Source organism: Oncorhynchus mykiss, chromosome 25, assembly GCF_013265735.2.
Source record: "Oncorhynchus mykiss isolate Arlee chromosome 25, USDA_OmykA_1.1, whole genome shotgun sequence".
Classification (NCBI taxonomy): domain Eukaryota; kingdom Metazoa; phylum Chordata; class Actinopteri; order Salmoniformes; family Salmonidae; genus Oncorhynchus; species Oncorhynchus mykiss.
Genome location: NC_048589.1, coordinates 37,337,310 through 37,362,575, shown reverse-complemented (window position 1 = coordinate 37,362,575; position 25,266 = coordinate 37,337,310). Strand labels below are relative to the sequence as shown.

The window sequence follows — 25,266 nt, the reverse complement described above, 5'->3', positions numbered from 1 at the left end:
ATACAGAAGATAGTCCTATTTGGTAAAAGACCAAGTCCATATTATGCTTCACAGAGTGCTTCACAGAGTTCAAGTAACAGACACATCTCAACATCAAATGTTCAGAGGAGACTGTGTGAATCAGGCCTTCATGGTTGAATTGCTGCAGAGAAACCACTACAAAAAGGAAACCAACAAGAAGAAAAATAGCTTGAGCCAAGAAATACAAGCAAAGGACATTATACCAGTGAAAATTTGTCCTTTGGTCTTATTAGTCCAAATTTGAGACTTTTGGTTCCAACTGTCATGTCTTTGTGAGATGCAGTGTGGCTGAACGGATGATCTCTGCATGTGTATTTCCCACCGTAAAGCATGGAGGAGGAGGTGTTATGGTGTGGGGGTGCATTTCTGGTGACACTGTCTGATTTATTTAGAATTCATGGCATACTTAACCAGCATGGCTACCACATCATTCTGCAGCTATACACCATCCCATTTGGTTTGGGCTTAGTGGGACTATCATTTGTTTTTCAACAGAACAATGACCCAACAAACCTCCAGGCTGTGAAAGGGCTATTTTACCAAGAAGGAGAGTGACGGAGTGCTGCATCAGATGACCTGGCCTCCACAATCTACCGACCTCAACCAATTTGAGATGGTTTGGGATGAGTCGGACCGCAGAGTGAAGGAAAAGCAGCCAACAAGTGCTCAGCATATGTGGGAACTCCTTCAAGACTGTTGGAAAAGCATTCCAGGTGAAGCTGGTTGAGAGAATACCAAGAGTGTGCAAAACTGTCATCTGTGGCTATTTGAAGAATTTCTAATATAAAATATATTTGGATTTGTTTAACACTTTTTTGGTTACTAAATGATTCCATATGTTTTATTTCATAGTTTTGATGTCTTCACTATTCAACAATGTAGAAAATAGTAAAAATAAAGAAAAACCCTTGAATGAGAAGGAGTTCTACACCTTTTGAACGGTAGTTTATATATGAGGGATTGGAAATGCTGCAGACGATTACATTGATAGAAGCCACAATCTATCTGCAATAATAAAGCTGATCTACTCCCTAATTTTTTATAAAAATATTTGCTACTGTCGTCTGGATGTTGAAAATGCTATTGTATTCCATCATTCCATCAGTTTTAATTTTCCAAAATGTATTACAGTACACAATTACTTTCAATATCACATTTATCATAGGTATAAAATTAAACAAACAATTGTTATGGTATGAAACATTTTATTTTATGATGCTATAAACATTTTACAGACAAAAAGTTTTTCATTTTTGCTCCTCTCTTCTCTTAATTCTACTTTACAGTCACTTCCTCCCAAAACTCGCGGAGTAACAGTGTATACTGTGTATAAATGTGTGTGTATACTGTATGAAATTCACCAAAATATATGAAATATGTTAGATGATGTATTATTTTCTGTTACTTCTGTTGGCGTCGTTTCCTTTTGAGACTTATCTGTATCTCCTCCTGGTAACACAGAGAGTGCATAATAAGGGACTAATGCTAATTAATATAAACATAAACAAACATAAACACAAACACAAACATTAACATTAACACAAACATTAACACAAACACAAACATTAACACAAACACAAACATTAACATTAACATTAACACAAACATTAACACAAACATTAACATTAACATTAACACAAACATTAACACAAACATTAACATTAACATAAACATAAACATAAACATAAACATAAACAGTAACACAAACATTAACATTAACATAAACATAAACATAAACATTAACATAAACAGTAACACAAACATTAACATAAACACAAACATAAACACAAACATTAACAGTAACAGTAACATTAACATTAACATTAACATTAACATTAACATTAACATAAACACAAACATAAACACAAACATTAACATTAACAGTAACAGTAACAGTAACATTAACATTAACATTAACATTAACATAAACACAAACATAAACACAAACATTAACATTAACATTAACATTAACATAAACAGTAACACAAACATTAACATAAACACAAACACAAACATTAACATTAACATTAACATTAACAGTAACAGTAACAGTAACAGTAACATTAACATTAACATTAACATTAACACAAACATAAACACAAACATTAACAGTAACATTACCATTAACATTAACATTAACATAAACACAAACATTAACATTAACATTAACAGTAACAGTAACAGTAACATTAACATTAACATTAACATTAACATTAACATTAACATAAACACAAACATAAACACAAACATTAACAGTAACAGTAACAGTAACATTAACATTAACATTAACATAAGCACAAACATAAACATTAACATAAACAGTAACACAAACATTAACATAAACACAAACATAAACACAAACATTAACATTAACATTAACATTAACATAAGCACAAACATAAACATTAACATTAACAGTAACAGTAACAGTAACATTAACATTAACATTAACATAAACACAAACATAAACACAAACATTAACAGTAACAGTAACATTAACATTAACATTAACATTAACATAAACACAAACATAAACACAAACATTAACATTAACAGTAACAGTAACAGTAACATTAACATTAACACAAACATAAACACAAACATTAACATTAACAGTAACAGTAACATTAACATTAACATTAACATTAACATAAGCACAAACATACCCATTTAAGTTCTCCACGTCTTCTATGGTCTCAGGGAAATCGATGCCTCTCATCTCTGGTAATAGCATGACCAGTCCACTGGACAACACGGTCATGACACCTACAGATAGACATGGTACGGTATTGTCAAGCAGTGGAGCTGACCGTTCTGAGATGCAGAGATGTGAGCTGTATATCACAGTAAGATCAATCGTTTGACGTCAAAGTGAGAGTTTAATAATATGTTCTTCATCAATTTATCTGCATGTATTTCTAAAATACAAAATATGCAAAGAAGAGGAGGGCACTCAACAAAGGGGAGTGGTGGTGCAAAGGAATCTTTGCAAAGGAAAAGGCACAAAAATACAAAATAAATGCAAATATATATATATATATATATATATTTGAAAAATGTAAAATACAATTGTGAAATACCATAGAGGAAGAGAGGCAGTTCCTGCCAGATACTGGCCAGTCTGTAGAGCAAGAAAGGGGCAACTATTGCTCCTATATCACTGGCTGATGAGCACACAGACACGCCCAGGTTTCTGTCAAATACAAGCGATATTAGTCTTGATATACAGAACACTACGTCATATCAATACGATTTCATTATTCTCTTCAAACACTCGATCATACAGCAGTGTTTACACATATTCCAATGTGTATTATTGCATGTTACTGTTACGGTTCACATACACTTAGGTTGGAGTCATTAAAACTAGTTTTTCAACCAACCACAAATTTCTTGTTAACAAACTATAGTTTTGACAAGTTGGTTAGGACATCTACTTTGTGCATGACACAAGTCATTTTTACAACAATTCACTGTATCACAATTCCAGTGGGTCAGAAGTTTACATACACTAAGTTGACTGTGCCTTTAAACAGCTTGGAAAATTCCAGAAAATGATGTCATGGCTTTAGAAGCTTCTGATAGGCAAATTGACATAATTTGAGTCAATTGGAGGTGTACCTGTGGATGTATTTCAAGGCTTACCTTCAAACTCATTGCCTGTTTGCATGACATCACAGGAAAATCAAAAGAAATCAGCCAAGACCTCAGAAAAATAATTGAGACTTCCACAAGTCTGGTTCATCCTTGGGAGCAATTTCCAAATGCCTGAAGGTACCACGTTCATCTGTACAAACAATAGTACGCAAGTATAAACACCATGGGACCACACAGCCGTCATACCGCTCAGGAAGGAGACGCGTTCTGTCTCCTAGAGATGAACGTACTTTGGTGTGAAAAGTGCAAATCAATCCCAGAACAACAGCAAAGGACCTTGTGAAGATAATGGAGGAAACAGGTACAAAAGTATCTATATCCACAGTAAATCAAGTCCTATATCGACATAACCTGAAAAGCCGTTCTGCAAGGAAGAAGCCACTGCTCCAAAACCGCCATAAAAAAGCCAGACTACGGTTTGCAACTGCACATGGGGACAAAGATCGTACTTTTTGGAGAAATGTCTTCTGGTTTGATGAAACAAAAACAGAACTGTTTGGCTATAATGACCATCGTTATGTTTGGAGGAAAAAGGGGGAGGCTTGCAAGCTGAAGAATACCATCCCAACTGTGAAGCACAGGGGTGGCAGCATCATGTTGTGGGGGTGGCAGCATCATGTTGTGGGGGTGCTTTGCTGCAGGAGGGATGGTGCACTTCACAAAATAGATGGCATCATTAAGGTGGAAAATTATGTGGATGTATTGAAGCAACATCTCAAGACATCTGTCAGGAAGTTAAAGCTTGGTCCCAAATGGGTCTTCCAAATGGAGAATGACCCCAAGCATACTTCCAAAGTTGTGGCAAAATGGCTTAAGGACAACAAAGTCAAGGTATTGGAGTGGCCATCACAAAGCCCTGACCTCAATCCCATAGAAAATGTGTGGGCAGAACTAAAAAAGCGTGTGCGAGCAAGGAGGCCTACAAACCTGATTCAGTTACACCAGCTCTGTCAGGAGGAATAGGCCAAAATTCACCCAACTTATTGTGGGAAGCTTGTGAAAGGCTACCCGAAACATTTGACCCAAGTTAAACAATTTAAAGGCAATGCTACCAAATACTAATTGAGTGTATGCAAACTTCTGACCCACTGGGAATGTGATGAAAGAAATAAAAGCTGAAATAAATCATTCGCTCTACTATTATTCTGACATTTCACATTCTTAAAATAAAGTAGTGATCCTAACTGACCTAAGACTGGTAATTTTTACTAGGATTAAATGTCAAGAATTGTGAAAAACTGAGTTTAAATGTATTTGGCTAAGGTGTATGTAAACTTCCGACTTCAACTGTATATATGACAGCAGTGTTGTGTTCGAGACCGCCTAAAGCGAGACTCAAGACCAAGACCGGAGAAGACCGAGACCAAAAAAATGGGAGTCCATTTCAAGACAAGACCGTGATTGTAATTTTGTCAAATAATCACCATAATAAGAGTTCTAAATGTCCTGTATTTCTGTGTTCATATTTCACAACAACATCTGGATTCTTAGGACATTTAGAATAGTGAAAAAATGCATTCTGGGGGAAAATAGAGCCACTATACAAATTATTACTAACCCAAACACAGTGGGGAACAATGGGCCTTCTACTCCTTTAGAGAAGGGCTAAGGATTTATACAAATAATTATTATAATAATAATTATCATTATATTATTATTTTCAATGATGTTCTGATTTAATCTCTTGAGGTTTTATTGGAAAGGAAAGCGTTAACACTGAAGAGACTTGTGATCATTGCCCTTGCTAGTTAGATTGTATTGACATTTCCAGCCTTAGTTACATTCGTCCGTTTTTGTCCAGAATATTGAGTCATTGAAACTGAAACAGTGCAACCCGAATGGAGGCAACAAACTATGTACCAGACCAGCTGTGATTTACAACCAGATAGCAATATTTGTTTTGTATTGGTGAATTATATTAATCATGCATTGAACTGCATCCATCTATTCTGACAACAATGCCTTAATGTACGTCATGGAACGTTGAGTCAAATAGGACATATTTTAAAACCTCTTATGGTTATTATTAGTTTTGTAGGATAAATTGGGAATTTTATATTTTTGACTGATGTTATTTATGATTGTCTGTTTGTTTCATATCTGCAAAGTATTTAAAACATTGTCAGTTCCACTTCAAACTCACCGGTTACTTTGTGTGCTAAATGCGACATTGTTGTGCAATGGAAAGTAATAGTTGTACATTTCGGCCCTATCCAATGTAGTAGTGGTGCTGTAACATCATGCTGTGTGTGACTGCTGTCTTTCCATCAGCCCTATCCAATGGAGTAGTGGTGATGTAACATCATGCTGTGTGTGACTGCTGTCTTTCCATCAGCCCTATCCAATGGAGTAGTGGTGATTTAACATCATGCTGTGTGTGACTGCTGTCTTTCCATCAGCCCTATCCAATGGAGTAGTGGTGATTTAACATCATGCTGTGTGTGACTGCTGTCTTTCCATCAGCCCTGTGCAGTGGTGTACTGGTGCCTGGAGATGTGGGTATACTCTAATTTTGCCAGAAAGTTACCAAACGGTCATGTCCAATCAATGTCCAATCAATCATGGAGTGGTTCATGTGGACCTCCCTTGGAAAACCACTGTGCTTGTGAACCTTGGAGGAAGACCAGCAGTGAGAGGTTCATGTAGAATGTAGCCCATAACAGAGAAAGGCCCCCTGAGTGAAAGATCCTGTGTTTTCCTATAGATTTGTCAGATTTTCACTCTCAAAATCACAATTTTGTTTTTATAGAAAAAATGCAAGCATTTGATGGTCTAAGTCCTCAACAATGCTTAAACCACATCAATCTGATTGGGTGGGCCTGTCAGGTCTTGACTCCCCATTGGGTGGGCCTGTCAGGTTCTGGCTGATTTTGGCATGGAATGACATCGGTAGCATGCCCAAACCAGTTGAGAGCTGAACACTCTTGCTGCCTGCAGATTCTGTTGAAACTAGGCTATGTGAATATATTCCACGTGCTTAGCGATTGGGTAAGCTACTTTGTGCACAATTTCTCTTTTGTACTAATCATACACCTCCACTACACTACTTTGATACACATCAGTAGGGATTAAGAAGTGAGTTTACGCAATGCCCACTGACAAAAAGTGGGTACACGGTTATACCTGTGTATACCCTCTACTACACTGTCCCTTTCTGTTTTACAAAAAGTGCCCTCTCTTACATGAGTGCGCTGGTATTACGGATGCTGTCCTTTCAGAATCACCAACCTGTCACTTACTGAAGGCCTATAGGTTTGCCACTTCACAAACATGTCTATAATAGACAAAGCTGTTAAGATATTAATGTTTAAAGAATGGTGTATATGTTTGGACTGGTGAGGCGGTTTTATGTGTTGACTGAATGGAAACGGATAATTCAGAGTTTTTTACTCCGCTGGTCTCAGCTGATCTCGTGAAGAAATTGCGAGTCCTCATTTGCCCGAGACCGAGTCAAGACCGCATGACACCGAGACAAGACCGAGTCAAGACCGCATGACACCGAGACAAGACCGAGTCATAATGTGGTAACGAGACCGAGTCAAGACCGCATTACACCGAGACGAGACCGAGTCAAGACCGCATGACACCGAGACGAGACCGAGTCATAATGTGGTAACGAGACCGAGTCAAGAGCGCATGACACCGAGACGAGACCGAGTCAAGACCGCATGACACCGAGACAAGACCGAGTCAAGACCGCATGACACCGAGACAAGACTGAGTCAAGACCACATGACACCGAGACAAGACCGAGTCAAGACCGCATGACACCGGGACAAGACCGAGTCAAGACCGCATAACACCGAGGCAAGACCGAGTCAAGACCGCATGACACCGAGACAAGACCGAGTCAAGACCGCATAACACCGAGACAAGACCGAGTCAAGACCGCATGACACCGAGACAAGACCGAGTCAAGACCGCATGACACCGAGACAAGACCGAGTCAAGACCGCATGACACCGAGACAAGACCGAGTCAAGACCGCATGACACCGAGACAAGACCGAGTCAAGACAGCATGACACTGAGACAAGACCGAGTCAAGACCGCATGACACCGAGACAAGACCGAGTCAAGACCGCATGACACCGAGACAAGACCGAGTCAAGACCGCATGACACCGAGACAAGACCGAGTCAAGACCGCATGACACCGAGACAAGACCGAGTCAAGACCGCATGACACCGAGACAAGACCGAGGTAAGACCGCATGACACCGAGACAAGACCGAGTCAAGACCGCATGACACCGAGACAAGACCGAGTCAAGACCGCATGACACCGAGACAAGACCGAGTCAAGACCGCATGACACCGAGACAAGACCGAGTCAAGACCGCATGACACCGAGACAAGACCGAGTCAAGACCGAGACAGGTCCCGAGTACTACAACATTAACTACCCGTATGTAATCCAGGTTGTAAAAACGTTAGGTTTGAGCAGCATTAATGACTTGAGTTTGATGTTGTTATTTGGTCCTACTCTCACCTGAGAGGTGTTGGATACAGCTCAGAGTTGGCAAAATTGACCGTCTCAAATCCAATGGCGACAGAAAGCCTCCCAATGATTGCTATGGCTTTCTTCAGCCACAGATAGTCTATAGAAGATGAAAAGAGAAGGGTGAATAGATTAAACTACCCATCATATTTTAACGGCCAAATTAAGCAGAATGGTCATCCCAGAAATGTTAAGGATGGGAATACAACAGATAATCTCATAACGAAAGTAAACGATCAGAAATAAAGAGAGGAACATAAAAACGAATAAAAGGGGGAAAAGCAACTCTCAGAATCCATCATTTTCATTTTCAGTTCTTCACCATGTCAGTTATCATCAGAGTTGTGTAACCGAGTTTTAATTGGTTCTTCACCATGTCAGTTATCATCAGAGTTGTGTAACTGAGTTTTAATTGGTGCTTCACCATTTCAGTTATCATCAAAGTTGTGTAACTGAGTTTTAATTGGTGCTTCACCATGTCAGTTATCATCAGAGTTGTGTAACTGAGTTTGAATTGGTGCTTCACCATGTCAGTTATCATCAGAGTTGTGTAACTGAGTTTTAATTGGTGCTTCACCATGTCAGTTATCATCAGAGTTGTGTAACTGAGTTTGAATTGGTGCTTCACCATTTCAGTTATCATCAAAGTTGTGTAACTGAGTTTTAATTGGTGCTTCACCATGTCAGTTATCATCAGAGTTGTGTAACTGAGTTTTAATTGGTGCTTCACCATGTCAGCTATCATCAGAGTTGTGTAACTGAGTTTTAATTGGTTGACCTCCATCTTCAGCTTGAAATGCCACCACCAGGAGCAACGTGGGATTGAATCCCACCCCAACCACTTCTCACTTTTTCCCCTCTACCATAACATCTGCATTCTGAGCTTAATAATATAATAATGCAGAAAGTGGACAAGTCTCTATTCTCCTATTTCAAATAATACATTCAAATACCAACTCACCTACTGAGACGAAGGGCACTATGAAGCAGGCGACTCCTCCTATGAAGTTAGACACAGCCATGAGAGGTCTCCGTCCAACCCTGTCCACCAACAGGTAGAAGATGAGGCCGGTGGGCAGCTCCACGGCTGCAGAGATGAAGAAATCCCGGAAGATATTGTTTCCAGTGATCGCCAGGCGGAGAACCAACCCTTGGAAAACCACTGCGCTCGTGAACCTTGGAGGAAGACCAGCAGGGAGAGGTTCATGTGGAATGTAGCCCATGACAGAGACAGGGTGATGTTTTTGATTCATTGATCTGAGGACTTCATGTACAGATAAAGTATTATTTGACGGGCGTCACGGAACAGCATGCGGCACTCACCTGGCACAACATCATTTCATTTCCATGGTGATGAGGAGGATGTGTGGCATTTGTTCAATTAAATGCAGTAAAATATTTTTCTCCAGTTGAGTGCAGCATGATATGATACAAACTGCATCTGAATGCAGCCTAGTCTATTACAAATAAACTCTTTGAGTGTAACAGTAAACATCATGTACAGTGCACATTCCTGGCACCAGCCATGACAGTTATTTTGTGTATGTGGTGAATTTTCTAAACTCTTAGTACAAACATCCAAACTGGTAAACACTTGTGTAACGAAACCAGTTTAACATTCAAAACCTTTCATTGTGCATTCATTTTGTTTGTAGACATCACCACACAACCATTGACAAAAAATATATATATATGTGTTGTGGATGGGATAGAGGAAAAGTCACAGGTTCAATCCCAGAGCTCGGCACTGGTTTAAATTTGTTCTGTTTCAACCCTGTCTCAAACCTTAACCCTTACCTTCAAAATTTGGGAATTAATGCCTAAACTTGACCTTCCAAATTTGACGTTTACCCCCGCACTGGACAAACGTTAAATACTTAAGTGAGACCGTGATATCTTGTTGCCCAGTTGGCTTGTCTCTTACCAAGCGTAGATGAGGATCAGAGTGTTTCTCCTCATGTTGGACGTCCTAAACAGATCCATGAATGACGGACGACTTATCTCTGCCTCCTGCTCCTGCTTCTCCTCCAGAGGATCAAACTGAAAAAAGACTGATATGTGATAAGTGATTTGCCTGACGATATGCCTGACGACCCCCCCCCCCCCCCCCCCAGTGTGTGTATAATTGAACCATAACCATACTCAGAAGAGAGCTCCCTAAAGCACAATAAGATGTTTCAGACACTACTCCGAAGAGAGCTCCCTAAAGCACAATAAGATGTTTCAGACACTATTCTGAAGAGAGCTCCCTGAAGCACAACAAGATGTTTCAGAAACTACCCCGAAGAGAGCTCTATGAAGCACAACAAGATGTTTCAGACACTACTCCGAAGAGAGCTCCCTGAAGCACAACAAGATGTTTCAGAAATCAAAAGTAGGCAACCTCTCTAAAATTCTCAGGGACAGTTCTCTTATTGCACTTGGTAATGTTTTTAGCGATCCTCATAGCCTCTTTGGTTCTTCGTTGTGACAACAACCAGCGAGGAGATTCTGGAATGAGCCTGAAATGGAAAATATATTTTTATTCTTTTCTAATAATAATCAGCTTAATTTCATAGGTTTTACTCAAACCCCTGGACACCACACACTATAGCATCATCAAGGTAGATTGCATTTTTATAAAGTATAATTTTGCATTCCAATTTCATAAGTCATGTCACAATGGTTGGTGGCCAGAACAACAACTGTCACCTGTCAGCTGTGTGTGCGTTTGTGTGTGTGTGTGTGTGTGTGACATATTACCAAAAGTAAGTGATGAAGATGAAGCAGGGGAGACTCATGGCCAGCTGCAGGGTTTTCCAGGAGGGCAATAAGTATGCCAAGAGAGGTAGGATGGCCATCCCAGTGGAATAAAAGGTGCGGGACAGCAATGAGACAAACTTCCGGTTGTTTGAGCCAAAGAACTCAATGACTATCAAAGACAAAAACAAGAAAGACCACAATAACAGAAACGTCAAAGCAGGAGCCGGTACAGAACGGAGCACAAAACCTCCCTTATCATTCCTCTGAACACTAATATGGACGCTGACTTTCTACCTAAAAACTGGAAGAACTTGTCCCGATTGGTATTTTTAAATCACCAATGAATGATCTTGAGACTGATTGCCTGACCTGTCAATGTTTTTAATTTGCTGTTTTTGATTTTGTTATTATCTTGTGAATTCTATGGTTTTTACTAGATTACTTGTAGTTTTTTATGTTGTTTGTCTGGTATTCATGTTGTTTGTCTGTATAACGCTCTTGAAAAATAGATTTTAAATCTCAATGAGCCCTTCCTGGTTAAATAAAGGTTAAATAAAAAAAATACATAAAAATAATTATAAAAAACCTTGTATGGACTGTGTTCCTGTGTTCCTGTGTTCCTATTTTTCTGTGTTCCTGTGTTCCTGTGTTCCTATTTTTTTGTGTTCCTATGTTCCTGTGTTCCTATTTTTCTGTGTTCCTATGTTCCTGTGTTCCTGTGTTCCTGTGTTCCTATTTTTCTGTGTTCCTGTGTTCCTATTTTTCTGTGTTCCTGTGTTCCTGTGTTCCTATTTGTCTGTGTTCCTATGTTCCTGTGTTCCTGTGTTCCTATTTTTCTGTGTTCCTTTGTTCCTATGTTCCTGTGTTCCTGTGTTCCTGTGTTCCTATTTTTCTGTGTTCCTGTGTTCCTTTGTTCCTATGTTCCTGTGTTCCTGTGTTCCTATTTTTCTGTGTTCCTGTGTTCCTATTTTTCTGTGTTCCTATGTTCCTGTGTTCCTGTGTTCCTGTGTTCCTATGTTCCTGTGTTCCTATTTTTCTGTGTTCCTGTGTTCCTATTTTTCTGTGTTCCGGTGTTCCTATTTTTCTGTGTTCCTGTGTTCCTGTGTTCCTATTTTTCTGTGTTCCTGTGTTCCTGTGTTCCTATTTGTCTGTGTTCCTATGTTCCTGTGTTCCTGTGTTCCTATTTTTCTGTGTTCCTGTGTTCCTTTGTTCCTATGTTCCTGTGTTCCTGTGTTCCTGTGTTCCTATTTTTCTGTGTTCCTGTGTTCCTTTGTTCCTATGTTCCTGTGTTCCTGTGTTCCTGTGTTCCTATTTTTCTGTGTTCCTGTGTTCCTATTTTTCTGTGTTCCTATGTTCCTGTGTTCCTGTGTTCCTGTGTTCCTATTTTTCTGTGTTCCTGTGTTCCTGTGTTCCTGTTTTTCTGTGTTCCTATGTTCCTGTGTTCCTATTTTTCTGTGTTCCTGTGTTCCTATTTTTCTGTGTTCCGGTGTTCCTATTTTTCTGTGTTCCTGTGTTCCTATTTTTCTGTGTTCCTGTGTTCTGTTTTTGTGTTCCGTGATTTATAATTTTGCATATATTATTAATACATTTTTACTTTGTAAAAACAATGCCCATGTGTTTCAGTGATGTTATATGTGACTGCATTTCTAGTCAACAAAGAGCAGAGAACACCTCCTTTACATAGCAGTATTTCACATTTAATAAAGGCTGGATTCTGGTGCTTCCATACCAGTCACTGTGATTTCAATAAAGAACTTACTAAACACATAGCTGACTGTCCATGCTCCCTTGCAACAGAAGCCCTGGAGAACTCTGAAGAGCAGCAGCAGGGGGTAAGAGGGTGACAGCATCACAACTATCCCTGACACCCCCAGGCCAAACATAGACAGGATGAAACAGGGCTTCCTTCCAAACCTGTTGGAGGGGGAATAATGAAAGTGGAAGAATGCAACTGACATCATTTAAACGATTAAGTAGCATGTCCGAATAACTACTTTTAAGGAAAGGTAGGCTACTACTTCAGAAAGGCAGTAGTAACCTACCTAACTGTGTTTTTACTCTGCTGCATAAGGGGAATGATCCCATAATACCTATACATGTTATCTTGACAGTATTTATTTACAGTAAATAAACAGCTGCTTTGGAGGCATTTACATTGATTGATGCTCTGTATTATTATCATCACAGTGTTGAAACAAAATGCTGGTGTACCTGTCTGCCAAGTATCCAGTGACAAAAGCACCAATGAAGAACCCTCCAGCCAGGGACACCTGAATCAAATCTGCAAGCCATGAATCCTCACACACTAAGGAAAACTGGGATAGATAAAGAAACGAGTAAATACATAGATAACATGATGTATATTGGTGACAAATGCACCTTTTATATTGCTGAGAAAACAGATCCTTGCTCAAGGGGGTGACGTCATGCTTAGTTTAAGATGAAGGAGTGACCCTTCTCACTGATGCTGACATGCTGTCAAATTATCAATGATAAATGTTGCACTTTAACTTTTGTTGGTATTTGTAGTTATCCTGAATAATAGGCTATTCAGTAAATTTACTGACCATGCACTTGCAACAGATTGTAATGAATTCATTCCTGACCCTGACTTGGCTCTAGAACATGTATCCTTCCTATTTGTTTCTCTGGCAGATAAACACACCCCTTTTAAACAATTCAGAGTGAAAGATAGATCTAACTCTTAGTTTTGTTCTGAGTTATCTGAGCTTATTCAGATGAGAAATCAGGCCTGGGCCAAAGACTGTAGTGGACGGGTCATTTTTCAGACAATTGAGAAACAGATGTACTATCTCGATTAAACAAGCTAAATCAAGCTACTTTTAAAGCTCCATCTCTGAATCTGCTGGTGATCCTTCTAAATGTTAGAAAACAGTCAATTGCACTAAAGCTTATAAATTCCTCTCCTTCCCTGCCTAAGCGAGTTTTGTCTGACGCTGGCATCATAAATGAGAAGAATGGGATGAGTGATGCTTTTAATCATCATTTTATCTCAGACGTATTTTTATTTGAGAGAAACCGTGGTCTAATTGACGTTGGTCAGTCAATCGACTGCTCTTCCCACTCCCAGCCTCTAGCTGACTTGTCGGGTAACACATCAACTTCTAGTGAATCTTTGTTTTCATTTCAGCAATTTACTATCTGTGATGTGCTAGATGCCGTGCTTGTGATTGATGTATATAAAACAATCCACTTGGGCTGATATGCTTGATCCGATATGCTTGATCCATTTTCGCAGCAGCTCTCTGCCCCCCTCATTGCTGAACCATTAACCCATTTATGATTTTTAAATATTTGTATGTATTTATTATGGGTCCTTGGCAAAAAAAATGATGGCTGCCTTGGCAAAAACCTATGTTGACAGAGCTCCAGAGTTCCTCCGTGGAGATGAGAGAAGCATCCAGAAGGACCACCATCTCTGCAGCACTCCACCAATCAGGCCTTTATGTTAGAGTGGCCTATGCATATGTAATCGTGTGTTTAGTGCATATGTTATCATGTGTGTGTATAGTGTGTATGTTATCGCTTGTGTGTATGCAAGTGTCTGTGTCTATGTTATCTTTCAAATCTATTCTAAATGTACACCAGTCAAGTTTTAGACCAGGTCATAGCACTATCTCTGCTGCAGCCCTAGTTATAAATGATGTGCTTAATTGTATGGATAAAGGGCAACATTCTGCTGCCCTCAACCTTGACCAGTCAAAGGCTTTGGATACTGATGATCACTCACTGCTAATTCAGAGGCATTTCTTAATTGGCCTAGACCAGGCTGCATGTAACTGGCTAATAAATTACTTGACAGACAGAACTCAATGCATATCTACTGATGGTGCTAAATCAGGTTTCCTGGATATTACAAAAGGTTTGGGTCCTTTACTTTTTAGACGAACAATATCGACATGTCTGTAAAAAAAATTAATCTGTGCAACTTCCAGCACGTGTTGACTGTGAACACTGAGGCAGTACTTGCTTTAAGTTACAGTTCTACTGTGAACACTGAGGCAGTACCCGCTTTAAGTTACAGTTCTACTGTGAACACTGAGGCAGTACCTGCTTTAAGTTACAGTTCTACTGTGAACACTGAGGAAGTACCCGCTTTAAGTTACAGTTTTACTGTGAACACTGAGGCAGTACCTGCTTTAAGTTACAGTTCTTGTAGTTGTGCTCTTGTAGGAAGCAATCACTTCCATTGCTGACTACAAATGATATATAACTGAGCTAATAACTCACTAGCTAGCAAAGGATATGAACAAAACGTGCACATGTGGCTACATGCCGCTCTCTCTTTGATCTCATGACAAGCGCATCTACCTGCGACCGCTCCTGCTGTACAAGTAAAAGACACAGATCCATATATGGCAATGGACTATTTGCATAAAGGCCTACTTGCAGCGCTGATTGGTTATTCCGCACGAGTCTGTGCACAGTACAGCTGAGTCAGGTGCAATAGAATCCAACTCTGATGCGTTCTGCCTACAATAAAATATATTGCATAGTTCGTTTTGTTTCGGTATGTTGCATTGAAAGAGAGGTTAATATTTTGTTGATTCGATCACAATTGTCACAGTTAAGAGAAACGTCGATAGTCTTAACTAACAGGGAAAACTCTAGAAAGTTGCATGTAATTCAATCTGGTGCTTCTCTCTGTGGAGTGATATTTATTCTGTGCTCTGCACGGCAGTCTTGGTGCAGTAGTACTACGTTAGTGAATATAGGTCTAGAGCACCATAAAAACAGTTCTGATGATTTGAGCATATGTACTTTGGATGGTGTCCATATTGATCATGTCCCTGGATAGATGAAACGCTGTCTTTTAAAAAGCATATTGAGGGGTTAATAGAAAATGACTTAAGTAAAAGTGAAAGTCACCCAGTAAATAAGTCTAAAATGATTTGGTTTTAAATATACTTAAGAAGCTGAGAATAAAAATAATTTTCTATAGAAATAGGTTCTGCCTCTCGATAAGTAGTAGAAAGCAGGTTATTCAGTCAAAGTTCCTATCTGTCCAAGACTACGACGACAGCATTTATCACAGGAGGTTGGTGGCACGTTCATTTGTGAGGACGGGCTCGTGGTAATGGCTGAAGCGAAATTATTAGAATGGTATCAAACACACGGTTGCCATTCCATTTGCGACGTTCCAGGCATTATTATGAGCCATCCTCCCCTCATCATCCTCCACTGTCATCTATATGAACACAGCTGCTACTTCATTAAAGCTGTTAGATGCAGTTTATCATAATGCACTGCACTTCATTATGGGCAACAGTTTAGCACTCATCACTGCATTCTAGAAAGTTGGTTGTCCCTCTTTGATGTCATGTGGGGTGATACATTGCTATGTTTTCCTTTACAAAAAAATCCCACTGTACCTAACATCATCACTAAACTTTAGACATACGAGTTACCACCCCTGGTCTCAGGGATGGAGAACTCTGTAAATTCCGTTGGTCTCTACTGAGTTAGGAAAATCAGCTTTTAGTTCTTGCATCATAATTGAGGAACAATCTTCAAAATGTCCTGAAATGTGCTGTTTTGATGCCTATAGGTCAATTCAGAAGGCTGATTGAGGACCTTTTTACTGATGAATATCTTTGTTTTTTATGACCATGTTTTTCTTTCTGCTTGCATTTTGTATTTAAATTGATGGGTGTATTTTCTGTAATTTAGTTCAGGGCTCATCTGTAAAATATACATTTCATCTCACTATGACTCCCTGATAAAATGAAGGTTAAATAAAAGGAATTCATTCATTCATTCGTTCAATTATTTCTTAGTAGAATTTGAGCTCCTGAACTTCCAGACACAGCGGGGTTTTTTGAAGACCAAATTTACCTCTGAAACGATAGTAGTGCGAGACGGATCAAACACCCAGCCGCTATCGCACGCGACTACCGGTAACTGGGTGAGATTAGAAATCAAGGGCCAGTCGATGAGGTCACTGCAATTGCTCTGGCTGCCGTTCCAGAACTTCCAGGCCACATCGAACCTCTGGCAGCGGCTGTAGGTGCCCAATGCGCCCTGTCCCGACTCATCCAACAGCGGGACGGTGAGTTCACGCAGCTCCTTGTCTGTCCAGTCACATTCATCCTGGATGTGCTCTGTCCCGGAGGTCCGGCACCAGTGCACGGGAGTGTTCCCCAAGAACACGACTCCTACGAGGACGAACGCGAAGGTCAGCACCGGCAGAGATCCGAGGACAGTGATTCTCCTTTGGTATGGTCCGTAATCTCCGATGTGGACGAGCAGGTCATCTAAATTCGTCATTGTTTTATTTCTTTATCTTGGGTTGACAGATGTCACTGGTGGCGAAGAGGGCTCATCATCCTTTTAAAAAGAGGGTCAAGTAATTTGACAAGGCAATTCTTTTGTTCAAGTCAATCATTTGGTTAGGTTGACTCCATGCGTAATTGTAGCTTACTACAGATGTAGAATCTTCATTTGATCACTCTGTTGCTGCTGATAATTGTCCTGCACAGCAGGAAATGCAAACTTGTAGCGTATTCAATGTTTAAAAATGCTTTTAAAGTTTGTAATTTCAACTTTGAAATGTCAGACTTGATTTGCCCTAACAAAATGTTAACAACCCGTAAAAAAAACAACAACATTTAATTATAATAATTCACATTTCCTTTTTCTTCAGGATCATTTTCCTGCTGTAGCAAACTGTCTCAAATGAATATCCTACATATGTAGAAGTAGAGGTGGGGCTAGTCTAGAGACTTGTTCAAAGTCCCTCAAAGAGAAGGAGAAGACACTCAAGAAAGGGGCTTCATGACCTAAGCAGAACTGTGGGCTCAGTAGGCTAATGTACATTGAACTTGATGTGTACAGATGTATGATCTTAACTTGATCACCCTGTTGCAGAACTTTTCTGCAGTGCAAGAAATGTAAAACTCGTAGTGTATTTGAGATTTTTTTTTAAGATTCTGCAGGTTGTAAGTTACACTTTGAAATTTCAGAATTGATTTTCCCCAACAGAAATATACATTAATTCCAATCCACATAATAATCCTAATGTCCTGTTGCTACATTATTATTTTCCTGCTGTAGCAAACTGGCTCAAATTAAGATCCTACATCTGTATAGGTTGACAGTCTGAAGTGTTTTCTGCCTGTAGATGACTTCAAGGGAGAGACCTTTTCTTGGTACTCTGCCCATACACTGTACACTATGCAACATATATATGCAACATATTGCATTTAGCCTATATAACATGCAATATGTAACATGAACATTTTACAATATATGTGACAGATATTATACAATAATGAGTTGAACATCAAATGAAAGTAAACATATTCAGAGTCTAAAAATAATGCAGACTACAATATCCCCTCAGACTTATTTATTTCATAAAATCATTTTATAGAACAACTGACTAAATGTCACAACTTTATTTAATTCAATATATAAAGCATGACAATATAACTCACAAGAGTCCATTCGAAGCATTCAAAGGCTGTTTCAATAGGTCATCTTGACTATTTATTTTTGTTATTTTTTAATCCCCCTTCCATGCAGGAGGCCTTTTGTCTTTTGGTAGGCCATCACTGTAAATAAGAATTTGTTCTTAACTGACTTGGCTAGTTAAATAAAGGTAAAATAAAAAATTTAATAAAACAATTTAAAAATCTATCTCGTCTGTCCAGTTGCGCAACATTTCAAGAGAGATACGGACAGCTTGTTTATTTTCCTAACTTGGCCTTGAGTACCGGGGCACGGGACATAATAATAAGACAACCACAAGTCAATACATAACTGTTTTGAGGATTTGTACAGAATGTGAGATTGAATACAAATAAATGCCCCCCAAAAATCCCCTTGAAGTTCATTTCCTTTTTGTCTTTCCTACACACTGCGTTGTCATGGCACCGAAACAAAATAGGAACAATATTCCAGGACGATATTACATTTCTTTATTCGACAAGGACAAACCTCGCATGTTTACAAATGACACCCTAAACCCACATTAAATAGGTAATAAGGTGCCTGGTCAAAACTAGTGCACTAGGCTATAGGGAATAGTGTGACATTTGAGACAGCCCCTGTAGATAACATGGACGTTCAAAGGAGACCTTGTCCTCATATGAAGCTATGTGTTACCCATCTGGATGTAATAAACAGGACTCTTCATTTTGCATGACAGACCATACACGGGTCACTGCTCTTCAGCAGAGTTGCCCTTTTACTACATCTGGCTTTAATGGTCACAACTGTTATTAAAGTCTAAGTTTTATAACTTCTAGATCTTCTTTACATTAAAGGCAATAAAAGATCTGAGGACTCATTTTGAAAGTTGTGTGCTTTGACATATTTCAGATTCACTGAATTCACATTCTCTAAGATACAGCTGTCTTGAATATACCGTAAAGAATAGCGTGTCAATATAACATGCCCAGGTATACTGCTCTTCATAATACAATGTTCTATTAGTATTTTATACATAATGATCACTAGACTAAAAAAAGATACTAAAGAACTACCTAGAAATAATTGACCCAGGTTATCTGTAATCATGAGCTAAACAACAACAATCAAAACTGTGCCGCATGTCTGCACCTTTATGTACCATAGTAGGTACAGTAGAAGAACCAAGCATGGGTACATGACTGACATCTACGGCATCCAAAACACTTTCAAAAAAGGTATACAACAGCAAGCAATTCATGATAACAAATGCAATTGGGGGGGGGGGGGGGGGTTATAAATCAAAGCAAAGCTCTGATATTCAAATTCTATTTATTCAAATGCATAACTTAAAATCTGTAAGCAATACAAAAAAATTATAATTCACAAGGGTATCTGATAAGAAATGAGGGAATATCATATGATTTATCTCTGGACTGATCAGCTACTACAGAACATGTTTGTTTTGTCATGGGTCTTGATAGTCTTATTCAGTGCCTTCAGAAACGATTCATACCCTTTGACTTATTCCACCATTTTTTTGTGTTACAGCCTTTTTTTCTCACCCATTATACACACAATACCCCATAATGACAAAGTGAAAACATGTTTTTCAATTTTTTTTCTCACATTTATTGAAAATAAAATACAGAAATATCGAATTTACATAAGTATTCACACACCTGAGTCAAAACTTGTTAGAGTCACCTTTAGCAGTGATTACAGCTGTGAGTCTTTATGGGTAGGTCTTCGGAGCTTTGCACACCTAGATTGTACAATATTTGCCCATTGTTCTTTAGAAAATTCTTCAAATCTGTCAAGTTGGTTGTTGATCATTGCTAGACAGCCCTTTTCAAGTCTTGCCATAGATTTTCAAGCAGATTTAAGTCAAAACTGTAACTCGGCCACTCAGGAACATTTACTGTCTTCTCGGTAAGCAACTCCATTGTAGATTTGGCCTTGTGTTTTAGGTTATTGTCCTGCTGAAAGGTGAATTAATCTCCCAGTGTCTGGTGGAAAGCACACTGAACAAGGTTTTGCCTGTGCCTAGCTCCATTCCGTTGAACTTTTATCCTAAAAACCTCCCCAGTACTTATCGATTACAAGCATACCCATAACATAATGCAGCCACCACTATGCTTGAAAATATGGAGAGTGGTACTCCGTAATGTCACGCCCTGACCTTAGAGAGCCGTTTTATATTTCTATTTGGTTAGGTAAGGGTGTGATGTGGGGTGGACATTCTATGTTTTGTTTTCTATGTTTTTTTATTTCTGTCACGTTCTGACCATCGTTCTTGTGTGTTTTCCTTGTTTTAGTGTTGGTCAGGACGTGAGCTGGGTGGGCATTCTATGTTGTGTGTCTGGTTTGTCTATTTCTATGTTTGGCCTGATATGGTTCTCAATCAGAGGCAGGTGTTAGTCATTGTCTCTGATTGGGAACCATATTTAGGTAGCCTGTTTTGTGTTGGGTTTTGTGGGTGATTGTTCCTGTCTTTGTGTTTGTGGCACCAGATAGGACTGGTTCGTTTTTTTTTCTTCATGTTTCTTGTTTTGTAGATTGTTGTATTTTCATCTTTATTAAAGATGTACAAAACTAACCACGCTGCATTTTGGTCCGCCTCTCTTTCACCAGAAGAAAACCGTTACAATTTCTATGTTTTGGCCGGGTATGGTTCTCAATCAGGGACAGCTGTCTATCATTGTCTCTGACTGGGAATCATACTTAGGTAGCCCTTTTCCCTCCTTTCAGGGTGGGTAGTTATCTTTGTTAGTGGCACTATAGACCTGTAAGCTTCACGGTTGTTTTTAATTTCTTGTTTTGTTGGCGACATTTTAATAAAAGTAAAATGTACTCTCACCACGCTGCCCCTTGGTCTCCTTCCGACGACAGCCGCGACACGTAATGTGTTGTATTGAATTTGCCCCAAACATCAAATGTTGTATTCAGGACAAAAAAAATCATTGCTTTGCGCCATTATTTTTCAGTTTTACTTTAGTACCTTGTTGCAAACAGGATGCATTTTTTGTAATATTTTTTATTCTGTACAGGCTTCATTCTATTCACTGTCAATTAGGTTAGTGTTGTGGAGCAACTACAATGTTTTTGATCCATCCTCAATTATGCCCTATCACAGCCATTCAACTCTGAAACTATTTTAAAGTCCCCTTTGGCCTCATGGTGAAATCCCTGAATGGTTTCTTTCCTCTCTGGCAACTGAGTTAGGAAGGACACCTGTATCTTGTAGTGAAAGTGTTATTATTAACTTCACCATGCTCCAAGGGATATTCAATGTCAGCTTTTTTTGTTTTTTTAAACCATCCACCAATAGGCACCCTTCTTTGTGAGCCATTGGAAAAACTCATTGGTGTTAGTGGTTGAATCTGTGACTCAAGACATTTAAACTTTTCATGGTTTATTCATTGATAGAAAATTCAAAAAACATAATTCCACTTTGACATTATGAGGTATTATGTTAGGCCCGTGACAAAAACATCTCAATGTTATCCATTTTAAATTCAGTCTGGAACACATCAAAATGTGAAAAAAGTCCATGGGTGTAAATACTTTCTGAAGGCGCTGTAAAAGATTGTTAGACCATGTGAGATTTGGTTCTCGCTTCTGAGATTAGTTTAGCTAGGTACTGTAGTCTCCTAACAGCTGCTGTTCTTCTCTGGCACTGGAGACCACGGTCCAGGGGTATTCAAATCTTACTCTACAAGTACTGCTGTTCTACCTCAATAATTAATTGCGCCCACCTGGTGTCTCAGGTCTAAATCAGTCCCTTATTCAAGGGGAAGAATTTAAAAAAGCAGTGATCTAGCTTCAATGTCCTTGGGACGTCACAAAATGTTTGCCTTATTAATCAGTCATCAGGACATTGTGTCATGGTATGCTGGAGGTTTTGTCTGGTTCCCGGTTGTTCCTGGGGATGTCCCCAATTAAGTTTTTAGGACATTCTTGGGATGTTGTCTCATGGTCCCCTGGAGGTTTTGCCTAGATCCCGGTTTGTCCCGTGAACGTTTTTAGGACGTTCTTGGGACGTGATGTCATGGTTCCCTAAAGGCCCCTTGAATGTTCTTGGGACCTTGTGTCATGGTCCTCTGGAGGTTTTTTGTCTAGTTCCGGGGACGTCACCTGATTGTCGCAAAAAAATATTCTCCCCACCCAAAAAACTGACCCAGGACACGTGCGCCCTAGTTTCATTACACATCACCCCTTGTTACTGTTGCCAAGGACAACAAGACCCTGAATGGTGAACCACTGATCCAATCACATCTCTTTGTCTTTGGGCAACACTAGGGACACACACACAGTGCTTTTAACATAGTGTTTTCAATTTACAAATATGACCAACTTTGACTACATTGTGTATGTTTATTCATAAAGTAATGATTCATTGACATGTTCTCAGCTGGCATTTAAACTCACATCCTCTTGGTTCATGGCATTCTAATCTCCTTCCTATACCACCTTGTTTGTACTGAAGACTGATTTCATCTGTAGGCTTATCCCTACACTTTGCACTTCAATGTAACTATCATCTTTGTTAAAAAAAATACACAGAAGAAAAACTATTATATTTATCTTATCGATTCAGGAGTAAGGATAAAACAGAATAATATACAGTACCCCAACAGCATACTTTTAAAAATCTAGACAAGTCAGTTAAGAACACATTTTTATTTACAATGATGGCCTACCACGGCCAAACCCTAACGAAGCTGGGCCAATTGTGCACCACCCTATGGGACTCAGCCGGTTGTGATAGAGCCTGGAATCAAACCAGGGTCTGTAGTGACACCTCTACCACTGAGATGCAGAGATGCAGTGCCTTAGACTGCTGCTCCACCGTGGAGTATGTACTGCAGGTCTGTCTATAGGACTGTCCATATGTCCTCTACTGCAGGTCTGTCTATAGGGCTGTCAGTATGTACAGCAGGTCTGTCTATAGGACTGTCAGTACATACTCTACAGCAGGTCTGTCTATAGGACTGTCAGTACATCCTCTACAGCAGGTCTGTCTATAGGACTGTCCATATGTCCTCTACAGCAGGTCTGTCTCTAGGGCTGTCAGTATGTACAGCAGGTCTGTCTAAAAGACTGTCCAAATGTCCTCTACAGCAGGTCTGTCTTTAGGGCTGTCAGTACGTCCACTACTCCAGGTCTGTCTATAGGGCTTTCAGTATGTACTGCAGGACTGTCTATAGGACTGTCAGTATGTACTGCAGGTCTGTCTATAGGACTGTCAGTATGTACTGCAGGTCTGTCTATAGGGCTGTCAGTATGTACTGCAGGTCTGTCTATAGGACTGTCAGTATGTACTGCAGGTCTGTCTATAGGGCTGTCAGTATGTACTGCAGGTCTGTCTATAGGACTGTCAGTATGTACTGCAGGTCTGTCTATAGGACTGTCAGTATGTACTGCAGGTCTGTCTATAGGACTGTCAGTATGTACTGCAGGTCTGTCTATAGGGCTGTCAGTATGTACTGCAGGTCTGTCTATATGACTGTCAGTATGTACTGCAGGTCTGTCTATAGGACTGTTAGTATGTACTGCAGGTCTGTCTATAGGACTGTCAGTATGTACTGCAGGTCTGTCTATAGGACTGTCAGTATGTACTGCAGGTCTGTCTATAGGACTGTCAGTATGTACTGCAGGTTTGTTTATAGGACTGTCAGTATGTACTGCAGGTCTGTCTATAGGACTGTCAGTATGTACTGCAGGTCTGTCTATAGGACTGTCAGTATGTACTGCAGGTCTGTCTATAGGACTGTCAGTATGTACTACAGGTCTGTCTATAGGACTGTCAGTATGTACTGCAGGTCTGTCTATAGGACTGTCAGTATGTACTGCAGGTCTGTCTATAGGACTGTCAGTATGTACTGCAGGTTTGTTTATAGGACTGTCAGTATGTACTGCAGGTCTGTCTATAGGACTGTCAGTATGTACTGCAGGTCTGTCTATAGGACTGTCAGTATGTACTGCAGGTATGTCTATAGGACTGTCAGTATGTACTGCAGGTATGTCTATAGGACTGGCAGTATGTACTGCAGGTCTGTCTATAGGACTGTCAGTATGTACTGCAGGTCTGTCTATAGGACTGTCAGTATGTACTGCAGGTTTGTTTATAGGGCTGTCAGTATGTACTGCAGGTCTGTCTATAGGGCTGTCAGTATGTACTGCAGGTCTGTCTATAGGACTGTCAGTATGTACTGCAGGTCTGTCTATAGGACTGTCAGTATGTACTGCAGGTCTGTCTATAGGGCTGTCAGTATGTACTGCAGGTCTGTCTATAGGACTGTCAGTATGTACTGCAGGTCTGTCTATAGGACTGTCAGTATGTACTGCAGGTTTGTTTATAGGACTGTTAGTATGTACTGCAGGTCTGTCTATAGGACTGTCAGTATGTACTGCAGGTTTGTTTATAGGGCTGTTAGTATGATCTATACAGCAGGTTTTGCACACACCTACTCATTCAAGGGTTTTTCTTTACTTTTACTATTTTCTACATTGTATAATAATAGTGAAGACATCAAAACTATGAAATAACACGTGGAATCATGTAGTAACCAAAAAAGTGTTGAACAAATCAAAACTTATTTTATATTTGAGATTCTTCAAAGTAGCCTGGCTCTCATGAGGACCGCCACATGAAAGGAAGACCCAGAGTTACCTCTGCTGCAGAGGATAAGTTCATTAGCGTTACCAGCCTCAGAAATTGCAGCCCAAATAAATGCTTCACAGAGTTCAAGTAACAGACACATCTCAACATCAACTGTTAAGAGGAGACATGGTCGAATTGGTCGAATTGCTGAATGGTCGAATTGCTGAAAATAAACCAATAAGAAGAAGATACTTGCTTGGGCCAAGAAACACGAGCAATGAACATTAGACTGGTGGAAATCTGTCCTTTG

At 39.6% G+C, this 25,266-nt stretch overlaps 1 protein-coding gene across 1 annotated transcript; it reads right to left on the bottom strand.

Annotated features, from left to right (window-relative positions):
• Positions 1-1,209: 1,209 nt before the first annotated feature.
• On the bottom strand, positions 1,210-17,338 carry oct2 (organic cation transporter 2). The gene is made up of 11 exons (XM_036963051.1): positions 16,775-17,338; positions 13,130-13,233; positions 12,678-12,832; positions 10,919-11,087; positions 10,560-10,677; positions 10,101-10,216; positions 9,138-9,352; positions 8,168-8,276; positions 3,102-3,214; positions 2,688-2,787; positions 1,210-1,470 (listed from the first exon to the last, which is right to left on the bottom strand). Exons 1-11 carry the CDS (start codon positions 17,204-17,206, stop codon positions 1,455-1,457), a joined length of 1,647 nt encoding a protein of 548 aa, XP_036818946.1. The 5' UTR covers positions 17,207-17,338; the 3' UTR covers positions 1,210-1,454.
• Between the last annotated feature and the right edge of the window lie 7,928 nt (positions 17,339-25,266).